Genomic DNA, 19,395 nt, shown 5'->3' with positions numbered 1-19,395 from the left:
TTATACAACAATAATCGCAGTACAGAGTCCTAAAAAAACCGACCTCAAAAGTTCGTAGAATTACATCTATTTGCCAAGTTTTATTGAAATCGGTTACCGGAAAGTGCGCGAAACCGGATTCATCCCCTAGTTCGCCACCCGTAGAGGTGGAATATTTTCTTCAAATTTAAATGAGATCACTACTGAAGTACCCTCTTTCCAACAAAAAGAATCATCAAAATCGGATCACAAATTGCCAGAGTTATTGCGTAATATATATAAAAAAAAAAAAGAAAAAAATACAGTCGAATTGAAAACCTCCTCCTTTTTTTCGGTCGGTCGGTTAAAAAGGACGCGACAACGCTATAAAGATTATATCTCACCAATACTGTGCAGTAGCTGCCTCGCCACAGTTCCAACGTGCATAATAGAATGATGCCTCGCGTGCACCAACAACGCTGTGGCCCGCCATAAGGCGGCTCGATGCGCTGACTCACTACCACTCGTACAACCTTCTTTTAACGCCGTGTACAATCGCTGACCCACTCGCCATAACGCGGCTTCGCCACCGCCTTCGCAACTAACCGACCCCGCCACCTAATAAAGACCATAAACAATATTCATATACATACGCTCAACATACGGGTTAAAAGATTTTACATTTTGTCCGGTGGTACGTCATGGCCAACAGCAGCGGTCAATTAATAAATCCTAATCAACGTCATTGTGAGGTAAAGCGGCAGATATACAAACCATATTTGTGGTGGTTTAGGTTCTCGGTTTTCGCTCAGAGAAAAGTTTAAGGACAATGGTATCAGGACTGTGGCATAACAGTACATTTACTTCAATATTTTGTATGCCCGTAAAAATATACGCAATTTCATTAAGAAAGAAGATATCCACAATTGACTGCCTCCGTGGCCGAACGGTTACCATGCCGGACTGCCACGCAGAGGTCCCGGGCTCGATTCCCGGGCCGGGAGAAATATTTGTATGGAAATATTTGTATGGCCTACATTTATTTCTCTCGTGAGTTTGGGTGTAATTTGTGGTTGTCTATGTGTGTGTCCATGGCACCCGCGACACAGGGTTTCCCTTGTGCGGAGCTATGTTGAGTGTGTGCGTTATTATTATTATTATTATTATTATTATTAATATTAACCTTATAACCTAAGTCCAAACTCATGGTACCACGATTTCGTTTAACTAAGGTAAACGATTCTTTTATGAGGATAAAATAATAAGAATCCGGAGCATATTATTAAGATTATCATTTATTAAGTTTAAAACTTACATTAGATGTATTGAATAGTCATATTACAAAATTGATGACTGTGTGTTAGATAAAGGAGTATGGTAAAGGCAACATGAGTCTAGATTCCACACAAATATTATTCAAATGTGTTTCAAAGTTCCATAGCATTTATGTTTATTTGAAAAGAGCAATCCCTAGAGTGTCTTTCTCGTTCTTCTCAGGGAGGTCAGAACGTGCTAAACGAGAAGTAGCTTAAAAACCGACGTTTTCGTAATGAGTGTAAAAATTTTACCCACGGAATAAATTATTATGAGACCTTGATTTGACTTGACTGGTCTAAGAGAGGCTATAGTTCGCCATGTTGAGGACTTCACACGTTTTTCAACGGTTGTGAACCTTCTTCGTGGTGTAAGTTTCATAACGATGTTTTTCTTCACGGTTAGCGAAAGGTATAACTACTCATTTCAAATGTCACAGTTACATGCCGCTACCGGGATTCGAACCGCCCATCTCTCAATTGAGAAACAATCGCTCATGTTACCGCCGCTAAATATTCTTCACAAACAATAAATAAAAAACATAGTCGTACTAACATTTATAGCATTTACATGGCGATAATTAAAAAAATAATATTTGTATGTTTATTATTTCAAATATTTCGATTAAATTACTCGAATCCTGATGGAAATTACAGGCACATGAGACTTGGCAACTTATGCCTCAGAGTGACAAGCGCAGTGGCAGTGCCCCTCAGTTCTTTGTGATTTGAAGCTCTGAGTGGCACTGCAACTGTTATGGACGGGCGTGTCGCTCACCACCAGGCACACGATTTGCTAGTCCCGTCAATTAATACCTATTATTTAAAAAAAAATCCGTGGTCATGAAATAAATTTAAAACAAAATAAAATAGATTATCATCTATAAGTAATATTTAACTTGACAAGTATTAGGGTAAATTCCAGGTTCTTTTACTTGCCAAATTTCGGTGGCAATGTCTATTATTCAATTATTAATATTCGAGTGTAGTAATCTGAAATATTATTTAATATTTCACGATAATTTATTCGAATACTAAAATAATTTAAATTTACAACGAAATTAGGTAGAAAAGTAACCTGAAAATTACCCGCTAGACCCTTTTTTATTTTATTTTCTTGAATAACTCATGTGGAAAAGTATCTAAATCTAATTTGAGACCTCTCATAACACCCATTCAATACCTGCTTACCTCACCAGCATACCGACTCCTCTGGGAAACTACAGCGAGTAAAGCGGCAGAATCCTGCGTAACGCAAGGCGGACGCTTGTCCAGCGCGGAACGTGGTAACGGAGCAGACATTCTGTTCAGTCCCGCCGCTCCTAGTAACGCTCCAGTCGCAAGAGCCAGTCCCGAATGGTCCCAGAGTGTTGAATTTGGAACCTATCAAGAATAATCAGATTTTGTTTAATTCGGTGTCTCCGACCTAAAACATCAGACACGTTGCGGGTTTGAACTCCACAACTTACGAAAATTTCATGACTATGGATGAATAATAATGGAACACATACGGTACAAACATGCTAATATAAATTTTTATACACATACAAGCTCGCTTTTTAGACAACCTCCAATTGTTAATATTTACGATCGTTGGTGAAATGATTTTCAAAATATACGCATACAAAAATTTGTATGGTGATCAAAATGTCAGTCTGGATATAAATGTTTTATACTCGACTGAAACTACTACCGAAGTATTTGTAATTTTATTTTTATTTGACGTCATAATATTATTTCGACAATATTTTATGTTTGTTTTTAAGTAATACTGTGTGTTTTATATTAACTTTTATTGTTTATCTTAGTTACGAACATATAGTTCTTTGACATTATATTTTAAACTATAATATCGTGACATTGATAATATTAAATAAACGATTGCATTATACATCAAACAAAAATTATGAAAACTTAATAGAAATGAATATTTATACAAACAGAGGCAATTTTTTTATAATCAAGTAGGGCTAGCACGGCGGGGCGCGACTCGCAAGATAGCGACATAAAGCGCGAGATACTGATATTCTCGCTTAGAGGTCTCGCGCTTTAATAATTAATATTGAAAGGTGGGTGGAAGGACAAAAAACTAAAAAAAAACCGTAGTTGCCATGTTATAGAATTAAAAAACAGTTTTTATTATTAGCAACGAGTATTAATGTAAAAAATTAACACCAGTGTCACTATTACAGGGTTCAAGAATACTATTTTCAAGAATCAAATATTTTTTTTCATTTCACCTCGGTTGGTTTTAGTAACAGTAGAGCTCGTTGTGAAAGAGTTCGTCCAGGAAAGTACTGCCACATTACCTATTTCTGGCGCCAAGCAGTAATGGTAGCATAACTGCGTTCCAGTATTGTAGGGTATAAGGGTGCTGGTGAAATAACAGGCACATGGGACTTGTCGACTTACGTCTCAGGGTGACGTGCGCAGTGGCAGTGCCCCTCAGATCTTTGTGATTTAAAGCTGGTACTGCAACTATTATGGACAGACGTGCCGCATCACTCTAGGCTCACGACTAGCTCGTCCCGTCACATGGTATCATAAGAAATAGCTCATTTCAAATTCCGTACCTGATTCAAGTATTCCTGCAAATGCGATCTGGTTGACTGAGGCGCCCACTTCATTGCCTCTTGGACGATACCGTGACAGCGTTCCGCGAAGTCTTTTACTATGCCCTGAGGAAATATAAGTCTCGGTTAAAACATTTTGTTTATACCATTCGTTGATGGTACTTATTTATATTCATAAATCGGTATGATTTTTAGCTATGTTTGATGAACTCTTGTTTTTAAATCATCAGCTCTTTTCTCAGTTACTGTAGGGATCTGACATTTTTTATTACCATATTAGACAACACCATGATGTTGTCTACTAAAATCCGATCCTAGAGTAAGTAACTAAAGCACTTGTGTTATAGAAATTGGAAACAACGACTGTACCATAAGCACCCAGACCCAAGACAATATAGAAAAGTTAGTTTCTACACTGACCGGACCGGGGATCGAACCCGGGATTTCAGAGATGGCGACACATTGAAAACCGGTGTGCAAGCCACTCGACCACAGGATGTTGTCAAAAATTTTATGTTCTTTCCACTTGTCCAATCGGCATGAAATTTGGAATACTATAGTAATCTGCTACCAGGACAATCTGCAAACTACCCAACTTCTCCACCACTTGCAGTACAACTATTGAGTTTGCCCTTTTGGGCTCATTATATAGTACTGAAGAGTTCTCGAACTTACATTTGGCTAATTTTTTACTTTTTGGAGTATGCAGTTTTGTATCGAAATTTTTTCAAATTTGAAGTTTTATAATTAATACTCCAAAAAAGGAAGTGCGATAGTAGTAGATCGTAGAAAAACACATACATGTGATAAACGACTTTATAGAGATAGATACTATATTCTGTCTTTTTTGAAAATAGACTAAAATGACAGTTCATTGCGCAGAAGTGTTGCCCGCTTGTAAGCAGCTAGTGACTGCAGTCGATAAATATTCTATCGACTATCGACTTAACCTTGGTCACGTTTGTACAATAAATAGCCGAACTTGCATCATTTGAGTCATCATCGGCCCATTATTCGTCCAACTACTGGGCACAGATTCATGTGAATTGTCAATTTTTGTAAGTTCATGCATACATATACTGCATTTAGAAATATGTCTACATAAAGAGGAGAAATATTTTGAAGTTTTTCAATTTAATTCAATATCGATAATCAAATCCGCCTGTTGTCATTAAAATGATTGAAATATATGAATAAAAATTGATTTCGACACTGTCAAAATAAGAATAAAGAATACAATAACGCAATTAATAGTCAATAGAACACTGTAACATTCACAATTCAGAGATTTTTGGCAAAGTTTTACCTTCTTTCATAATCTATCGATAAAACTGTCGACAACAACTACATGAATATTAAATTTTTTTATCAACATTGGCAACCCTGCAGATGTCATGTTACTCCGTCTTCAAAAAGAAACAGACTCTAATATCAATCAAATCGATAGCGACTAAACTTACTTCTCTTCCTTCTAAAGTATCTTGTAGTTGTAAAGTGAACTCTGTCCCCGGCACTTTGAGTAAGGGTGTCTCCTGGTTGGCATCCAATTCAAGACTGAAGCTTAGCACTTGGAGAATGTCCAGCATCGACCAGAGAACCTGCAATCAAGCAAATGTTATATCAATGTTCTCAAAGTTATGTTATAAAAGTATCTATTTTACGTAAGAAGAAGCTCAAATATATGAAGGATATTAAAAAAATGCACTCATTCCAATTATATAAAATGGTTTCCCTAGTGCGGGGTTATGAGTATGTGCGTGCGTTAAATTATATAAAAAGAAATTAGAATTCCATATTACGAAAAATTTCTTACAGTTTTGATGTTTTTATTTCTATATGTAATTGCTATCATAGTGTCACCACGGCAATTGATATGCAATACTTGATTAGGACCTTGATTTTATTTTTTTTTCTTATACTAGAATCAGAGAATAAGAAAGTAACGAGAAAAGTCACTCGCCGCCCCTCCCTAGCTTTAGATATCACACCGCGCTCCGCATATTAACGGCTACATTGAAGGAACGGCAACAAGGCTGACAGCAAGCCGTTCGCTAAGGACGATTTTGATGTTTAAACAGTTTAAATTTATTTATTACGAACGTACGTTACTATGTGATGGTCGTGAATTTTTCCATGTACGATTGTTTATCTTCAGGTACTTAATACTTACTGTATGTGCGAGACTCATTTTATTCAGAATTATTGTTCTCTTTCTGTAAATTCATATTTATTTATCACATATATTACGTAATTCATTCATTTTTAATTATTTTTGGCATCGCTCACGCAAACGCAACTCAAAGGCATTCATTTTAAATTTTTGCAACACTATCCTCCCTCTCACCCCAATTAGTAAAAACGGTCCAAGGCTGGCGTGCACTTGATTTGCACTAGTGAGTATAACCAGAAAGGAAACTTGCTCGTTGGAATTCCAGCTTATGCAGGACCATCGTGATGGTCTTCGTTACTTACCCGACAATTCCAAAGCAAGTGCGGAAACCGATCGACAAGTCCAGCAAGCCACTTGTCAGCTACTCGTCTGATCTGCTTGTGTATGTGATTGAAATTGACCAATAGGAACTGCGCGTGGTTTTCTAGCGCCCTCTCTCGCGCCTCGTCTTTTACTTTCTCCGACATACAGTCGAGGAATTTGTGAAATACTTTGTCGCCGACACTGAAACGAGACATAATATTAATAACGTACACACACACAAATTACACCCACAACTCACGAGAGAAATAAATGTATGCTATACAAATATTTCTCCCGGTCCGGGAATCGAACCCGGGACTTCTACGTGGCAGTCCAGCATGGTAACCGGTCGGCCACGGAGACAGTTAAATACAACGTGTGCACGTACATTATAGACAGTATTAACCACTAGGGAACGTCTCTTCGTGATATAAACTTTATGAGCTGTCCGTAAAGTCCATTAGTCATCAAAGCTAACAAGAGGCGTGCGGTGAGATATCAAAATAATGAAAATCTATTGGTTGTTTAAATTTTTTTCGGTTTGAACGATCGTGAAACTTATTTAACTACAAAGTTATATTGGAAAGTATTTTTTCGGATCTAAATCGCGTATAGTATTTTTTTTTTTTTTCAATAAAACTAAGTTATGGTCATTTTTATAGTTACAGTTTACTGTCACAATTTTAAAATTTTCAGCCGTTACTACTTTGTAACAAAATAAAAATATACATTTTGTTTCATTTGTATGTTTTCAATAAAGGTTGAGTAAGGCTATATTAGGAGTCTAAAGTATATTAAGTCGATATTAATTTAATTGCTACTTTATGTCTAATTCTTCTTTACTTAAATATAAACGTTACTATAGCCAGTTATCGTGAAATTTTAAATAGTCATGTAATAATTGTCGACAGTTTTATCGATAGATTGGGAAAGTAGGTAGAATGTTGCCAAAAACGGCTGAATTGTAAATGTCGCCACGTTCTGATGATTACTAATTGCGTTATTGTATACTTTATTCTTATTTTGACAATTGGTATATTATTATCAAAATAAATTTTTAGTCAGACACATTTCAATAACGACAGGTGGATTTCATTATGTACATTAAATTAAAATCTGATTTTTTTAAACACGTCACCTATTTGTATTTTTAATACACATACTTCTAAATTTAGTATACGTATGAATCAATTTTCAAAAAGCAACAATTAAATGAACCTATCCCCATCAGTTGGATGTATAATGGGCCGATAATAAATCAAATTAAACAATTTCGCCTATTTACTTCATAAGCGTAACCAACGTTCAGTCGATAGTCTATATAATATTTTATCATCTACAATCACTAGCTGCTTGCACGCGGGCAACACTTGTGTCATTTCACTCCGTCTTTAAAAAAGACACACTATATTTTATATTTTCACTTTTGTTCTACTAAGTGTGCCGATGTGTGTGCTGTTTTACCTGGCAACGCAAGACCACATGCCGCTCTTGTCTTTATGAAGCGCTGTATCGCTCAAATACTCTATGATTGGCTGCAAGCTTGGTTCCGGGGAATTACACACTCTGAAACAATATAATTACTAACTTCGCAAAGGCTTAAGGACATACATATTATTAGATCCGTGTGCAACACTAGTTTTATGTAAGTGAAATTATTCGTTCTTCTCGTGACCAATTGTTGTAAGTAGCATTCAGCAAATATGTAAGCGTTTTCCGTTTCGGGCTGCAGCTTGTAGCTCGTGTCATACACTTTCTATTAACTACTAACAACTAGTATTAGTAGAGCTTTTTATGACAAAGATCGTCCAGAAAAGTACTGCCACCTTACTGGGGACGCGAGTCAGTCTCTTTTTTTTGAGCATTTCCGGGAGCCAGGCACCACTCTACGGACGTCTGAAGAGGCAACACCAGCCAACCGATACAAATGTGATGATAAAAATGGTCTCTGAATCACTAGCAACGTACGAACAATTTTGCGCTCTAGTATAGAAAGCACATGGACTTAAATGCAATACCAAAATACTAACCTTAAAGTCTCCAACCAATAAACACTCAGCAAAAACATACAAGGCGCAAAAGTCAATTTATTAACAATCACCGAAACGTCAGGGGGATGGTCCAACAAGTTCAAAATTTGCGTTTTCAGTTCCTGAAGCTCTGTTATGGACACGCTATCATTCCTCACAGCTGAGGTGTATTGCAATTCTCTCATTTCAGAACGTAATGATGTTTGCGATGTTAAATATGGTGATTTTACAGCTATTTCTTTTACGCCTGTATACCATTCTTGAGGCCACAGTCCTGTAGATGCGTAAATTCATTGTTAGGTCTTTTGTGATTTTAGTTTTCGAATAGGTAGATATAAAGTTTGTGAACAATAAGTTTTTTTTTTATATATAAGGCAAAAATCTGATAACATACAGTTACGTGCAAAAATATGTATCCACTATATGCGGCCCAAACATGCCGCCAATACTCCAGTTGCGACATAATTTGTGGTAAGTTACATTTATTTATTACATCGTGATTGCGTAGTTCAGTAAATACATATTATTGCGTTTGACTGTACTTAACAACGGCAATATTTTTTTTATTTCTGTTACTTGTTGAGATAACTCCATTATTGATTTTTATCAATCATGTAACATTGACTTACAATTATATGGACGTCGGGTCCGCGCTAAAAAATGTCCGAACTTATAGGGCGTTAAAATCGTATACAGAGCGTCATTCACGCTTTAGTCTTCGTTTGTTCGACTGACAGCGAAGCAAGCAAAATTAGACAGTACTGCGATGACATTACAATTCATATTCAACGTTTTAGCTTTTTCATATTCCTTTACATGTCACTATGTTTAAATAGGTTGACTTGGGACATTTTTTTCGTTGTTTTTGTATTAGACCCGTCGTCCATTTATTTGTAAGTCAATGTCATGTAAAGACATTCTGTAGATTATACTCCGTCCAGCCATTTATTTAACTTTTGCCAGATCGGATTCTAATCAATTAGTGATGTCCTAATGCGTTTTTGATTCGATTTTTTTAACAATCGATTTTATTTATGAAGAAGTTTTAATCCGTGAATGTGAGCGGGCTCAAAAAAGAAGATATTGTCTGATAGGGATCGTGATGTTGCGTTTGACAATTTGTGTACTCAAGAATTAATAATTCATGTTAATGAGGGTTTAAGTGATGATTTCCGTTTATATAGAAAAGAATCCGAGGATTCATTATAAAAATTAATAAGAACTTCTTATAATTATTTATAATTTATTTCATTTCATTACAATTTATTAGACAGGTACTAAACTTTATCAACTTGAATAATCCTTATTACATAATTTGTTGGATCGATAAATATCGGAGCTAAAGAGCACGTCGCATCACTAAAATTACAAAATAAAAGAGTCCAAGAAGTGTTGCATTTTTTTATGTCAATAATTACGGAACTTCGGAGGCACGCATATGTCGAAAGTTAAATAAATAGTTAGACGGAGTACAGTAGGTCGAATTATTAATGGTCTAAATACATTATTCCAACAGTAACTCTAGCACGCAACAACAATGTCCTCTTTTGTTTGCTGAGCTGTCGAAAGGATGATTCACGCCAGACTGTGACGAGCCCGATCTGAAACTGGGCCGTAGCACGACTAATTTGCCTGATCTCAAACTAGGTAATTCCCAGTACTATGAGCACCAGAGCAAAGAAATTAACTCCAGGTCACAACGCAGGACACTAAGGCCAACAGTAATTAAGAATAGTTTAATTTCGCAAATTAGTCTTAACGCAAACTGAATCCGAGATTCCTCATTTAGCAGCAACAGTGCTGACCACTATAAGCTACCGAGGCCGATTTTACTTGTTATTCTATATCTATGTAGCAAGATTCTTTAAAAATTAATTGGAACAACAAAATGCTGCCCTTAGCAATGTCGTGTCATGTGTTTGTATAAAGCCGGATTTACACTTGTCTGTCACGACACACATCACAAGCCGTTACGGGTTGCGACACACTAATATAAATGTAACCATATTAAATGTATGAAACCGATACCGTTCTGACGCGTCATGACACTACACGTCAGACAAATGTAAATCCGGCTTAAGAGACGTAGCCAAATGTGTCAAATGTACATTTAAAAAAATAATTCACAAACCATATAGTTTTCCCAAACATTTTTCTTCGTGTTTATTTATAGTTTTGTCGTAGTAATTTTTTGTCAAAAAGCAAAGAGACAAAACTATGAATCAGCATGGGTAATTATTGGATATATATCGGATAATTATCAAAGAAAATAAATAAGTTGATAACTTCTAACTTTGATTTTAAAGTAATTTCTTGTTGCTTGTTTGTTTGTATTAATTAGCACATTTACTTTTAATTTTTACGTTTCTTTTTTAATCCATTTTGTATTATATTGTTGTCTGTGTGCTGGAAGACATAAACGTTTCATCTGCCTATTTGGTTACTATAAACTTCTATAGAACATGTGTTTCCAAAAATAAATTGGTTATGGATTATGAACATGCTACAACCGAGATTCGGCTAATACAGTGTGAATCATCCCTAAACATTTTAAACACGCATAGTATGAAATTGCATTGCTTCACGTACTAAAGAGCATGTTGTCGACGTAACGCGTGAACACATCACAATTTAATCATAAAGTTTAATAAACAGTACTTGTAATATTGATTGTAATGAACACAAAGAAAAATTCCTTTGATCTGACAGGACTCGAACCAGCGTCTGTGCCATACCAGGGCGACCGCTCTACCAACTGAGCTACAGATCGAATCACCAGCCCCTACGAATTTTTCTTTGTTACAGATCAATGTTTTTGGTTCTAACGACTTTTTGCAGCGCCATCTGTGAGAAAACTGTGAAAGTATTTCCTTCACTCGTTACCGCACCTTTACAGGTACCAGAGATTGACAAGAGATGTCGCTTTATAAATAGTAATATTGATTGTAATGAATATCATGATGATTTACTATCATGATATTCATTAATTATTTTGTGAAATGACTCCACTAGTTTGTTATAATATTAAATGAACACAAAGAAAAATTCCGTCGCCGTCAGATCGAAGGAATATTTCTTTGTGTTCGATCTTTGTGTTAATAACTAAACAATACGTTATTTATTATTACAATAAATTCAAATTGGCAATATGCATAAGGTATAGCAAACATATTTGCATTTCAAGTTCGGCAATTAATCAAAATCCAAAATCGAAACCACTAGAATACACTCGAAAAAAAATCACTCAAAACGAAGCAAAATGAATACATGGCGTCTTTTCTGCAATGCATTCGAGTTTCAGCTCAATACACACAGAGAACAGACACTATTGTCCTACAAATAAATTAAACGCTAACAACGCTACTACACTCGACCTAATTAAAGATATGGGGCCAAGAAAACGGCGAGAATGACATACAGCAAACGTTATAGAGTTTAGCACTGTTTATTATGTATTTGTAAATCTCGATATTACATTTTAGTGTACTTATTCGATATGCCAAAGTTTTGGAAGGAAATGCCGTTTGGGGCGTTATTCATAATATTATTACGCCATGAAACGTCACATTTGGCATTGTCATCTGTTTCAAATAGATGACGCATTTCAAAATTCTACCAAGAAATTTGCAAAACATTGCTTATATATCGAGTTCTTAGGTTTTCGCGATTGTTACACATAGGAAATGATACTATTTTTCCGGATTTAAATCGCGTTTATTTGTTTTTTCAAACAAACCACAGTTTCGCACCCTTTACAGGTCCCATGGTCACGGTTGACTGACCTGTAAAGGGAAAATTCATTTCCTATTGCGTATATACTTCTTTCCCGACCTTACAGACAAAGTGAGTTTTACCTAATATCCTAAGACCTAGCAAAGCCCAATGTACTAAATACAGCCAGGACTAGCAAAGCCCAATGTACTAAATATAGCCAGTATGCCCCGTGTTTTGTATGAAAAACGCGACAGTGATTTTTAAAGTACTTTTCTAGGTACCCTATGGTCATATAAAATAAATAGTGCCAAATTTGAATACGATATTTTCATTACAATGTACACTGGGCGTTTACGTGCTCATAGGAATAACATTGTCTGGGTCTGAATCACTTCACATATTATGTACTATTCGACGTACACGGGGCCTTAGGATGTCAAAATCGTTATAATATGTCTTGTACAGACGCTCTGCTACCATAATCGATGCCCTTCTCTCCCGTTCCCTGGCCCCACAAAGCACAACTCGTGTAAAATAAACTTCACACACTACCACCAGCTAAGTACAGTCGTAGTTACAGCCGTTGTACAGTCGGCTACAATATTACAAACTAGTGTTATTAATGTGGTTACTTTGGTGGAGCTAAATATTCATATAATCACACACTTTATGAACTTATTTTCTGTAACGTTAATAAGTCTGATGTCAAAATTATGAAGTCGTCATTTTTTAGACCTGGCTACACAAATGTAACAACACCAAAAACCATATTAAAAAACGAATTAATCAAATCAAAAACCAAACAACACATCTATTCTCTATAAGCATCATTTACTCACGCTTTCGCATTGCTATTGGCGTGGCCATAGAAGAAGAGACAATAAGATTTTTAAGTATATCTAATAAACAATACACTTATGTAAATAAACGTTAGTTAAGTCAGACATACGATTACAAATATATTTTGCGGTTCTCAAAGGAAATCTCCTACATAAGAATGCCTGGAAAAATATGCAGATGCATAGAATGGCTCCTTGCCGTCTTTGTACAGCGGTCTTTTTGCGATTTAACAAGTAAATGCATGTTAAATATTCCATAAAGTCATTTGTTAAGGTATAAATCAGTTTTCATAGGTTAATGCCATTATATAGGATAATGCCATTTTTTAACCATGGTGACAACAACAATTAAAAAAATTGCCATTAACACAAGTCAAAACACAAGCTGTCCTTTTTTATCATAAATTTTCATGATTCAACTACACTACGTAATGACGTTACTGCATCGACCCTGTACGGGACTCATCAACACACGTATACTTTTACTTATGTATTCACATTAACTCTTGTTAATTGACTTATAGAACTAAAAACTTCAGCTATAACATTTCTGGCAATTTCTGATCGCACTGAGTGGACGTCTCACCCGAATTGATATTAGAATCAATATACAAGACCCAAATTTGATAAAAAAAAAAGTTAAAATCTTTGATTTGGGTAAAGCATTTGACTTTGTGGCTTACTATTTTACAAATTCTAATATTTTAATAATATTATAGACAATTTTCTGTAAAAAAAAAAAATGAAATGTAATGTCGTTCCGATAAAAATATCGTTAAATGGTTTTCAACTGGGCACAGGTTTCCAATATAAAAAGTTTTACGTTGCTAACAGCAAAATAATTTTGTAACCGTGTGTCAAATTTTGAAACGTAGAGATCAATAGCAAAGATAAAGAGGGTGCTGTAAATATTTAGAGTAATAAGTGTTCATACACACGTAAAAGTACCCAATGGCCGCATCTTAATGGCAGTTCATTCTGGCAATAAAAGATTGTCTATACACCAAAAGTTAATATAACACAAAGGCGACCCCTGTGGTACCTTTACTTGCGCACTAACACCTATATTTGTTGTTTCATTTTCTTATACACAATATAATAAAATTAAGAAGAAAGTTTTAAGTACCTGAGTCTGCTGCAGTGAATCCCATTACAACGCAGTATAGCCAAAAATCTTTAAAAAGCTTGTGCAATCTTGGCTTCGGGTTTTTTATATGCGGCAATCTTTTGACTAAGACCTGTAACAAAAAACATCGTGACATAAAATGCCATAAATATTGAATATAATCAAATAGCAGTTAACGCTGAAAGATTGTATAGTATAAATAACATGACGGGCTCAGGAATGCTCCTTGCGAAACTCTTTTGAAAAGAGAACTTCTGTATACGATTATGAATACAAAGATAAACACCCAAAAATTTTTTTTCGTCGACCCGGTGGGACTTCTGTATACTTTGTTTTTTCCAGGACGGAGTAAAATGACAGTTCATTCATCAAAAGTTCACAAATTGATTCCTATACCATTGGGCCAACTGTCAAAATAAAAATAAAGAATGCGATAACACAATTATCATTAGAAAGAACGTCATGACATTCACTATTGACATATATCTTTTTTTTTTTATTTGTATCTTTTTTTCACAAACTAACGATAAAACTGTCGACAGCAATTACATGACTATTTAAAATTTTACGAAAATTGGCAACCCTGCAAATATCATTTTATATCATCTTAAAAAAAGACAGACTATAACAGTACGTGTGTGGTCATCACATGTTGTTTGAATGGTGATAACTCGTTCTTCACACTTATGAGTACCTACCTATATCGTCACTTTTATTGATATCTGGTTCTCTCTTCATCTCCCCCTGTCCTTGGCATCGCTCTACTAATAGGTGCCATCCATGGCTATTTAAATTAATTGTCTCTATTGGCGGTATACTCAAGGTTTTATCACGTAATTAATATAATATATAAAATTAAATATATAATAATAAGACTGGCTATGCCTCCTCAAAAGAGACTACAAAACTGGGGAGCAGACTTCCTATGTTTATTGATTGGAGAAAGAAAATAAACACTCACCGCAATGACTGGTATAAGAACACCAAGATTCCCCGCACTGCCGGAAGCTTTGAGTACGGGTGCGGGTGATCGATCGGTAGCTCGTTCACCGCCAAGTCCCAGCTGTACGAATAACTCGAGAAGTCGAGTTAGAAGTTCCAAGCGAGCATTCGTGCCGCGAACATTCGCTGCGATGTTCGCGAGCGCATTTAAAACTGCACCGGACACATGTCTGTAACATCACACAAACATAGTTGATAAGATTTAGATATAGTCATTCGTCATTGTTATTAGGACTTAAGGCCTACACGTTGGAGCTTTTTCGTTAATAATAACAGAGTCACCTTAAACCACTTAGAAATAGCTTTATGTCCATGTAACGAGAGTGAACAAAACTTCGCTCCTTTTTTATAATATCTAGTGACGGGACGAACAAGTCGTGGGCCTGGTGGTACACTACACGCCTATCCATAAGAGTTACAGTGACACTCAGAACTTTTAATCTCAAAGATCTTAGGGGCACTGCCACTGCGCCCGTCACCCTGAAACATAAGTTGACAAGTCCCACGTGCCTGTAATTTCACCAAATCGCTTTGTCGGTCCGAGCGCAGCGAGAGGTTGCGCATACTGTCTGTACGGGAACAGTTTCACGTAGATCACTAATACGCATACATATGCAAACACGTACTTGTACTTCGTGCAAGTTTACATACGATGTTTCTCGACTGTATGGTCGGATTTCTAAGGCGGACTTTAGTAGCGTCAATGACGCTACAGAAGCCACGCGCTGATCTAAGTGTCGCTCAAGGAGCGTAACTCGTACCTATATTGTTTCTTATCATCAGTGTGATGATAAGCAGCACTGGCAGCTTCCACGGTGATGACAGTGAACATTCGCATAATCTCATCGTGAGCAGGGCCTTTGGGGCTAGCTAGGGCCATGCAGCCCAGCTGGTCGACAATCAGAGTATCCAGCGATGATGGGGCGCGGCACAACCTGGAGAAAAGAGTATGGTAACCGAAGAATATTTTACGCGGACATGCCATGACTGCAAGTTGTGTACTTTCTAGAAGTTTGTAACAATTTTTATCTTTAATTGCATATATTTGTTTTTTTTTTGTTCCTTTCAAACAAACTAACGGGACAATAACACCAAGTCGTCAGGTAACTCTCGGTTGCCCGTCAAAGGCAGCAAGCTACCCGGTGTAAATTATGAGTAGTCTGACAATGGTAGTTTACCGCAGAAGTCGGTTGAAGCGACGGGGTGCGTCGCCTTCGGCAAGGCGAGGTATTGTGTCAAACGCGACAGACGATTGTTTATATTAGTGACGATCACATGCCTTGATATTATATTTTAAACTGTGACATTATTATTCTAGTCTATATACTTGACTTAATGAAATCAAATTCAAAATTCTTGACAGTCTTACCTCTGTTGAAAGAACTGTAGTATGGTATCTGTAGTCTTCGGTGTGTCTTTTAAAGCAACTGCCACGTGACCCAACATGATGACGATGTTGGTGCTTATGAGTGACGATTCACTGAAAACATTTAGTAAATGAAATAAACATTTGAAATAGTCGACTAGGCCACGATGAAATCAGGAAACGCCTATTATAAATATTTGCGATTCTAAGGCAGCATTGTTAAAATCGCAAATGCGATGCCGGTATCTCCTATCCTTGAATTGGATATATTAACAGGCGGATTCTGCAGAGCAAGTTGTACACTACGAGTAATATACAGGGTTTAAAATTATCAAGTTATTTATTGTGTACACTTTTAAACTTTCGCGTTAAATTGTACTAACATTTGAACACGGGAATAAACGCGTTTGATTCTATTTTCAAATATTTATTATATTTATTAATTATCTGATATTTATCCTTGCTGAATTGCCTTTTTTTGTCTCATGAATTTATAACTAAAAATGACAAATAGAGACAAAACTAAATAAACATGAAGAAAAATCTTTAGGAAAACGATTTGATATGTAACTTTTTTCTTTAGATTGACATTTGACACATTCGGATACGTCTCTATTACAAACACATGGCACAACTAGCGGTAGCATTTTTTGTTCCAAGTAATTTTATAAATATTAAAATAATTATCAAGGCATGTTTATCAAGATAATTTGTCGTCATAATTATCATATATCAATGGTAATTATCACTTCGAACCCGTCTAATATAATAAAAAAAACTAATAATAAAGTGATCTCACAAATATAACTTTAAACAAAAGCGCATTAACGCCTGTCGTAAATACAACAGCAAATTCATAAATCACGAATTGTTTAAAAGCATCTACAAGTGTAATAATCGTGTATTCGTGTATTATATAGCGGTTACACGCGGCTACTTTTAGCAGCGATGCAAACGCGATGCAAACGCGATACAAACGCGATGCACGTTTTAAAATAATTAACTACTAATAATTTATTATTAGTAGTTAATATTATACTACTAATTTATTTATTTATTGTATTTATTAATTTCACTTTCAAATATACAATTAACAAAACAAAATAATGCGCGTAAACCTACACAGATTTTTCGTACATAATTATTCAACATAAGCGACTGCAATCGCGCGTTTTTACCGATGCAATCGCGCGTTTGTATCGATGCAATCGCGCGTTTGCATCGTTGCAGTAGTGCGTCTGCATCGATGCATGCGTTTCACGAACGCGCGTTTGCATCGGTGCTTAAAGCCGCCGTTTGTAACCACTCTTAGGGTCGTATTCCAGAACTCTACTCAATACTCAAGTCAGGATTTGAGCAGACTTGAGTATGATTTCGAGCACTGGCAATACGACCCTAATGGCAAGGACTTGAGTATGATTTTCAGTGCTCACTGCAATACTCAAGTCCTGACTTAAGTATTGAGTAGAGTTCTGGAATACGACCCCTAGTCATAAAAAATTACCTGTCACTAGTTTCAGCAGTGAACAGCCGATTGCTAACAGATCCAACAAGCGCAGGGACGCAAAACTCGTCTATGGTCAATGCAGCTTCCAATGCGACACAAAGGTTCTCTATGGCGGCATCTCGAAGTTTCTCGAATGGAGTGGACTTTACTGGAACACCCGTCTCTGTAAGGCCTTGTAACTCTTTGCCTTGTACTGAAAACATACACGGTACACTGCGCTAATTATATCTTCGAAGTCGTGTGTACCGAGTGCAGTAGCCTATGTATGAACTATACTTTTTTTCCATCAGACGTAACTTAACCGCGTAGTTGTGAAAATAATATCTTAGTATAATTAACTAAATTAGATGACGTCTCAGGCTCGATTCCTAATTTGGGAAATTAACTTTTATAATTGGTTCTGGTCTGGGTGTTCTGGTGCCCCATGCCCCAGATGCCCCAGTATTCCGTTGCTCTGGTACTCATAGTACAGGAATTCCATAGTTTGAGAATAAGATAATTCCATAGATTGATGTGGTTGTCTGGGACATATTCTACTCGATTTATCAATAATTTATGGATTTGAATGATCGTATGTTAATTATTATGAAATCGGCTACCAGGTAGTGCGCGAAACAGGATTCGCTACCCTTAAATGTGGAATATTTTTTTCAAATTTAAAAGGGAACAAAACTAAGGTAACCTCTTTCCAACAAAAAAAAAGAATCCTCAAAATCGGTTATCGAGTTATCGCGTAACATACTTACATACAAAAAAAATACAGTCGAAATAAGAACTTAGTCTTTAACCGACTTTTAAAAAAGGAGGAGTTTCGCAATTGGACTGTATGTTTTTTTTTCTTTCTTTTTTTGTACGTATGTCACGCGATAACTCAAGCATTTGTGAACCTATTTTGATGATCATTTTTTTGTTGAAAAGAGTTACTAATTTTGGCAACGTGTCATTCTAATCCAGGACTGGTATATTTACCACGTTGAAGTAATAATATTGTGGTTCAAAATCTATAAGAAGTTGTAATCGCTTTAGTAAATAACCACCATGTGTTAACCTTTTTCATAACATAAAGTGTCATCATTTGGACATACAATCCTTTGTAGCACGTATAGCAATACTCACGTGTAACTTTCATATGTTCCTTCCCGGTTTTCTCCAACTCCAGCTTGTGTAGTTTGAAGAGTATTGGCGAAGGTGTAACCAGGAAGTCTCGTAGGCAATATATCGACGTGTTCGCTATCGGCGGGAATTTCGTCGCTAACTTGCCTAGACCCTAAAAGGATTTAATGTTATGTCGTCGGTGTTTTGTAGAATGGGCGAAAGCGCCATTTCGAAAAAAATGTCAGGGGCATGTTTTCAACGTCTATTTTAAAATATTCACGTCCTCTTTTAATATTCAATTTTGGTTTTAGTTTAGTTCAAGTTTTAAAATTCTATTTAAAGCAGGACGTAAATAATAGGGGTTAAAGTATGAAATTGCCGATTTGTACTGAAAATCTA

General features: G+C 36.1%; 1 protein-coding gene across 1 annotated transcript in view; it reads right to left on the bottom strand.

The window, feature by feature from the left end:
- Positions 1-19,395, bottom strand: part of LOC113225450 (phosphatidylinositol 4-kinase alpha) — a 72,762-nt gene that overhangs the window by 24,017 nt on the left and 29,350 nt on the right. The window contains exons 9-22 of the mRNA XM_026457764.1: positions 19,018-19,168; positions 17,899-18,094; positions 16,398-16,508; positions 15,790-15,963; positions 14,988-15,198; positions 14,027-14,138; positions 12,901-12,912; positions 8,348-8,621; positions 7,782-7,883; positions 6,317-6,518; positions 5,305-5,442; positions 3,845-3,949; positions 2,463-2,654; positions 388-576 (exon numbers count right to left, since the gene is read on the bottom strand). Of these exons, the coding sequence (XP_026313549.1) occupies positions 388-576; positions 2,463-2,654; positions 3,845-3,949; positions 5,305-5,442; positions 6,317-6,518; positions 7,782-7,883; positions 8,348-8,621; positions 12,901-12,912; positions 14,027-14,138; positions 14,988-15,198; positions 15,790-15,963; positions 16,398-16,508; positions 17,899-18,094; positions 19,018-19,168 (2,169 nt within the window). The remainder of the gene's footprint in view (positions 1-387; positions 577-2,462; positions 2,655-3,844; positions 3,950-5,304; positions 5,443-6,316; positions 6,519-7,781; positions 7,884-8,347; positions 8,622-12,900; positions 12,913-14,026; positions 14,139-14,987; positions 15,199-15,789; positions 15,964-16,397; positions 16,509-17,898; positions 18,095-19,017; positions 19,169-19,395) is intronic.

This window comes from Hyposmocoma kahamanoa, unplaced genomic scaffold (assembly GCF_003589595.1).
Source record: "Hyposmocoma kahamanoa isolate Upper Pololo Valley unplaced genomic scaffold, ASM358959v1 160, whole genome shotgun sequence".
Lineage (NCBI taxonomy): Eukaryota > Metazoa > Arthropoda > Insecta > Lepidoptera > Cosmopterigidae > Hyposmocoma > Hyposmocoma kahamanoa.
This window is presented reverse-complemented; position numbering and strand designations above follow the sequence as displayed.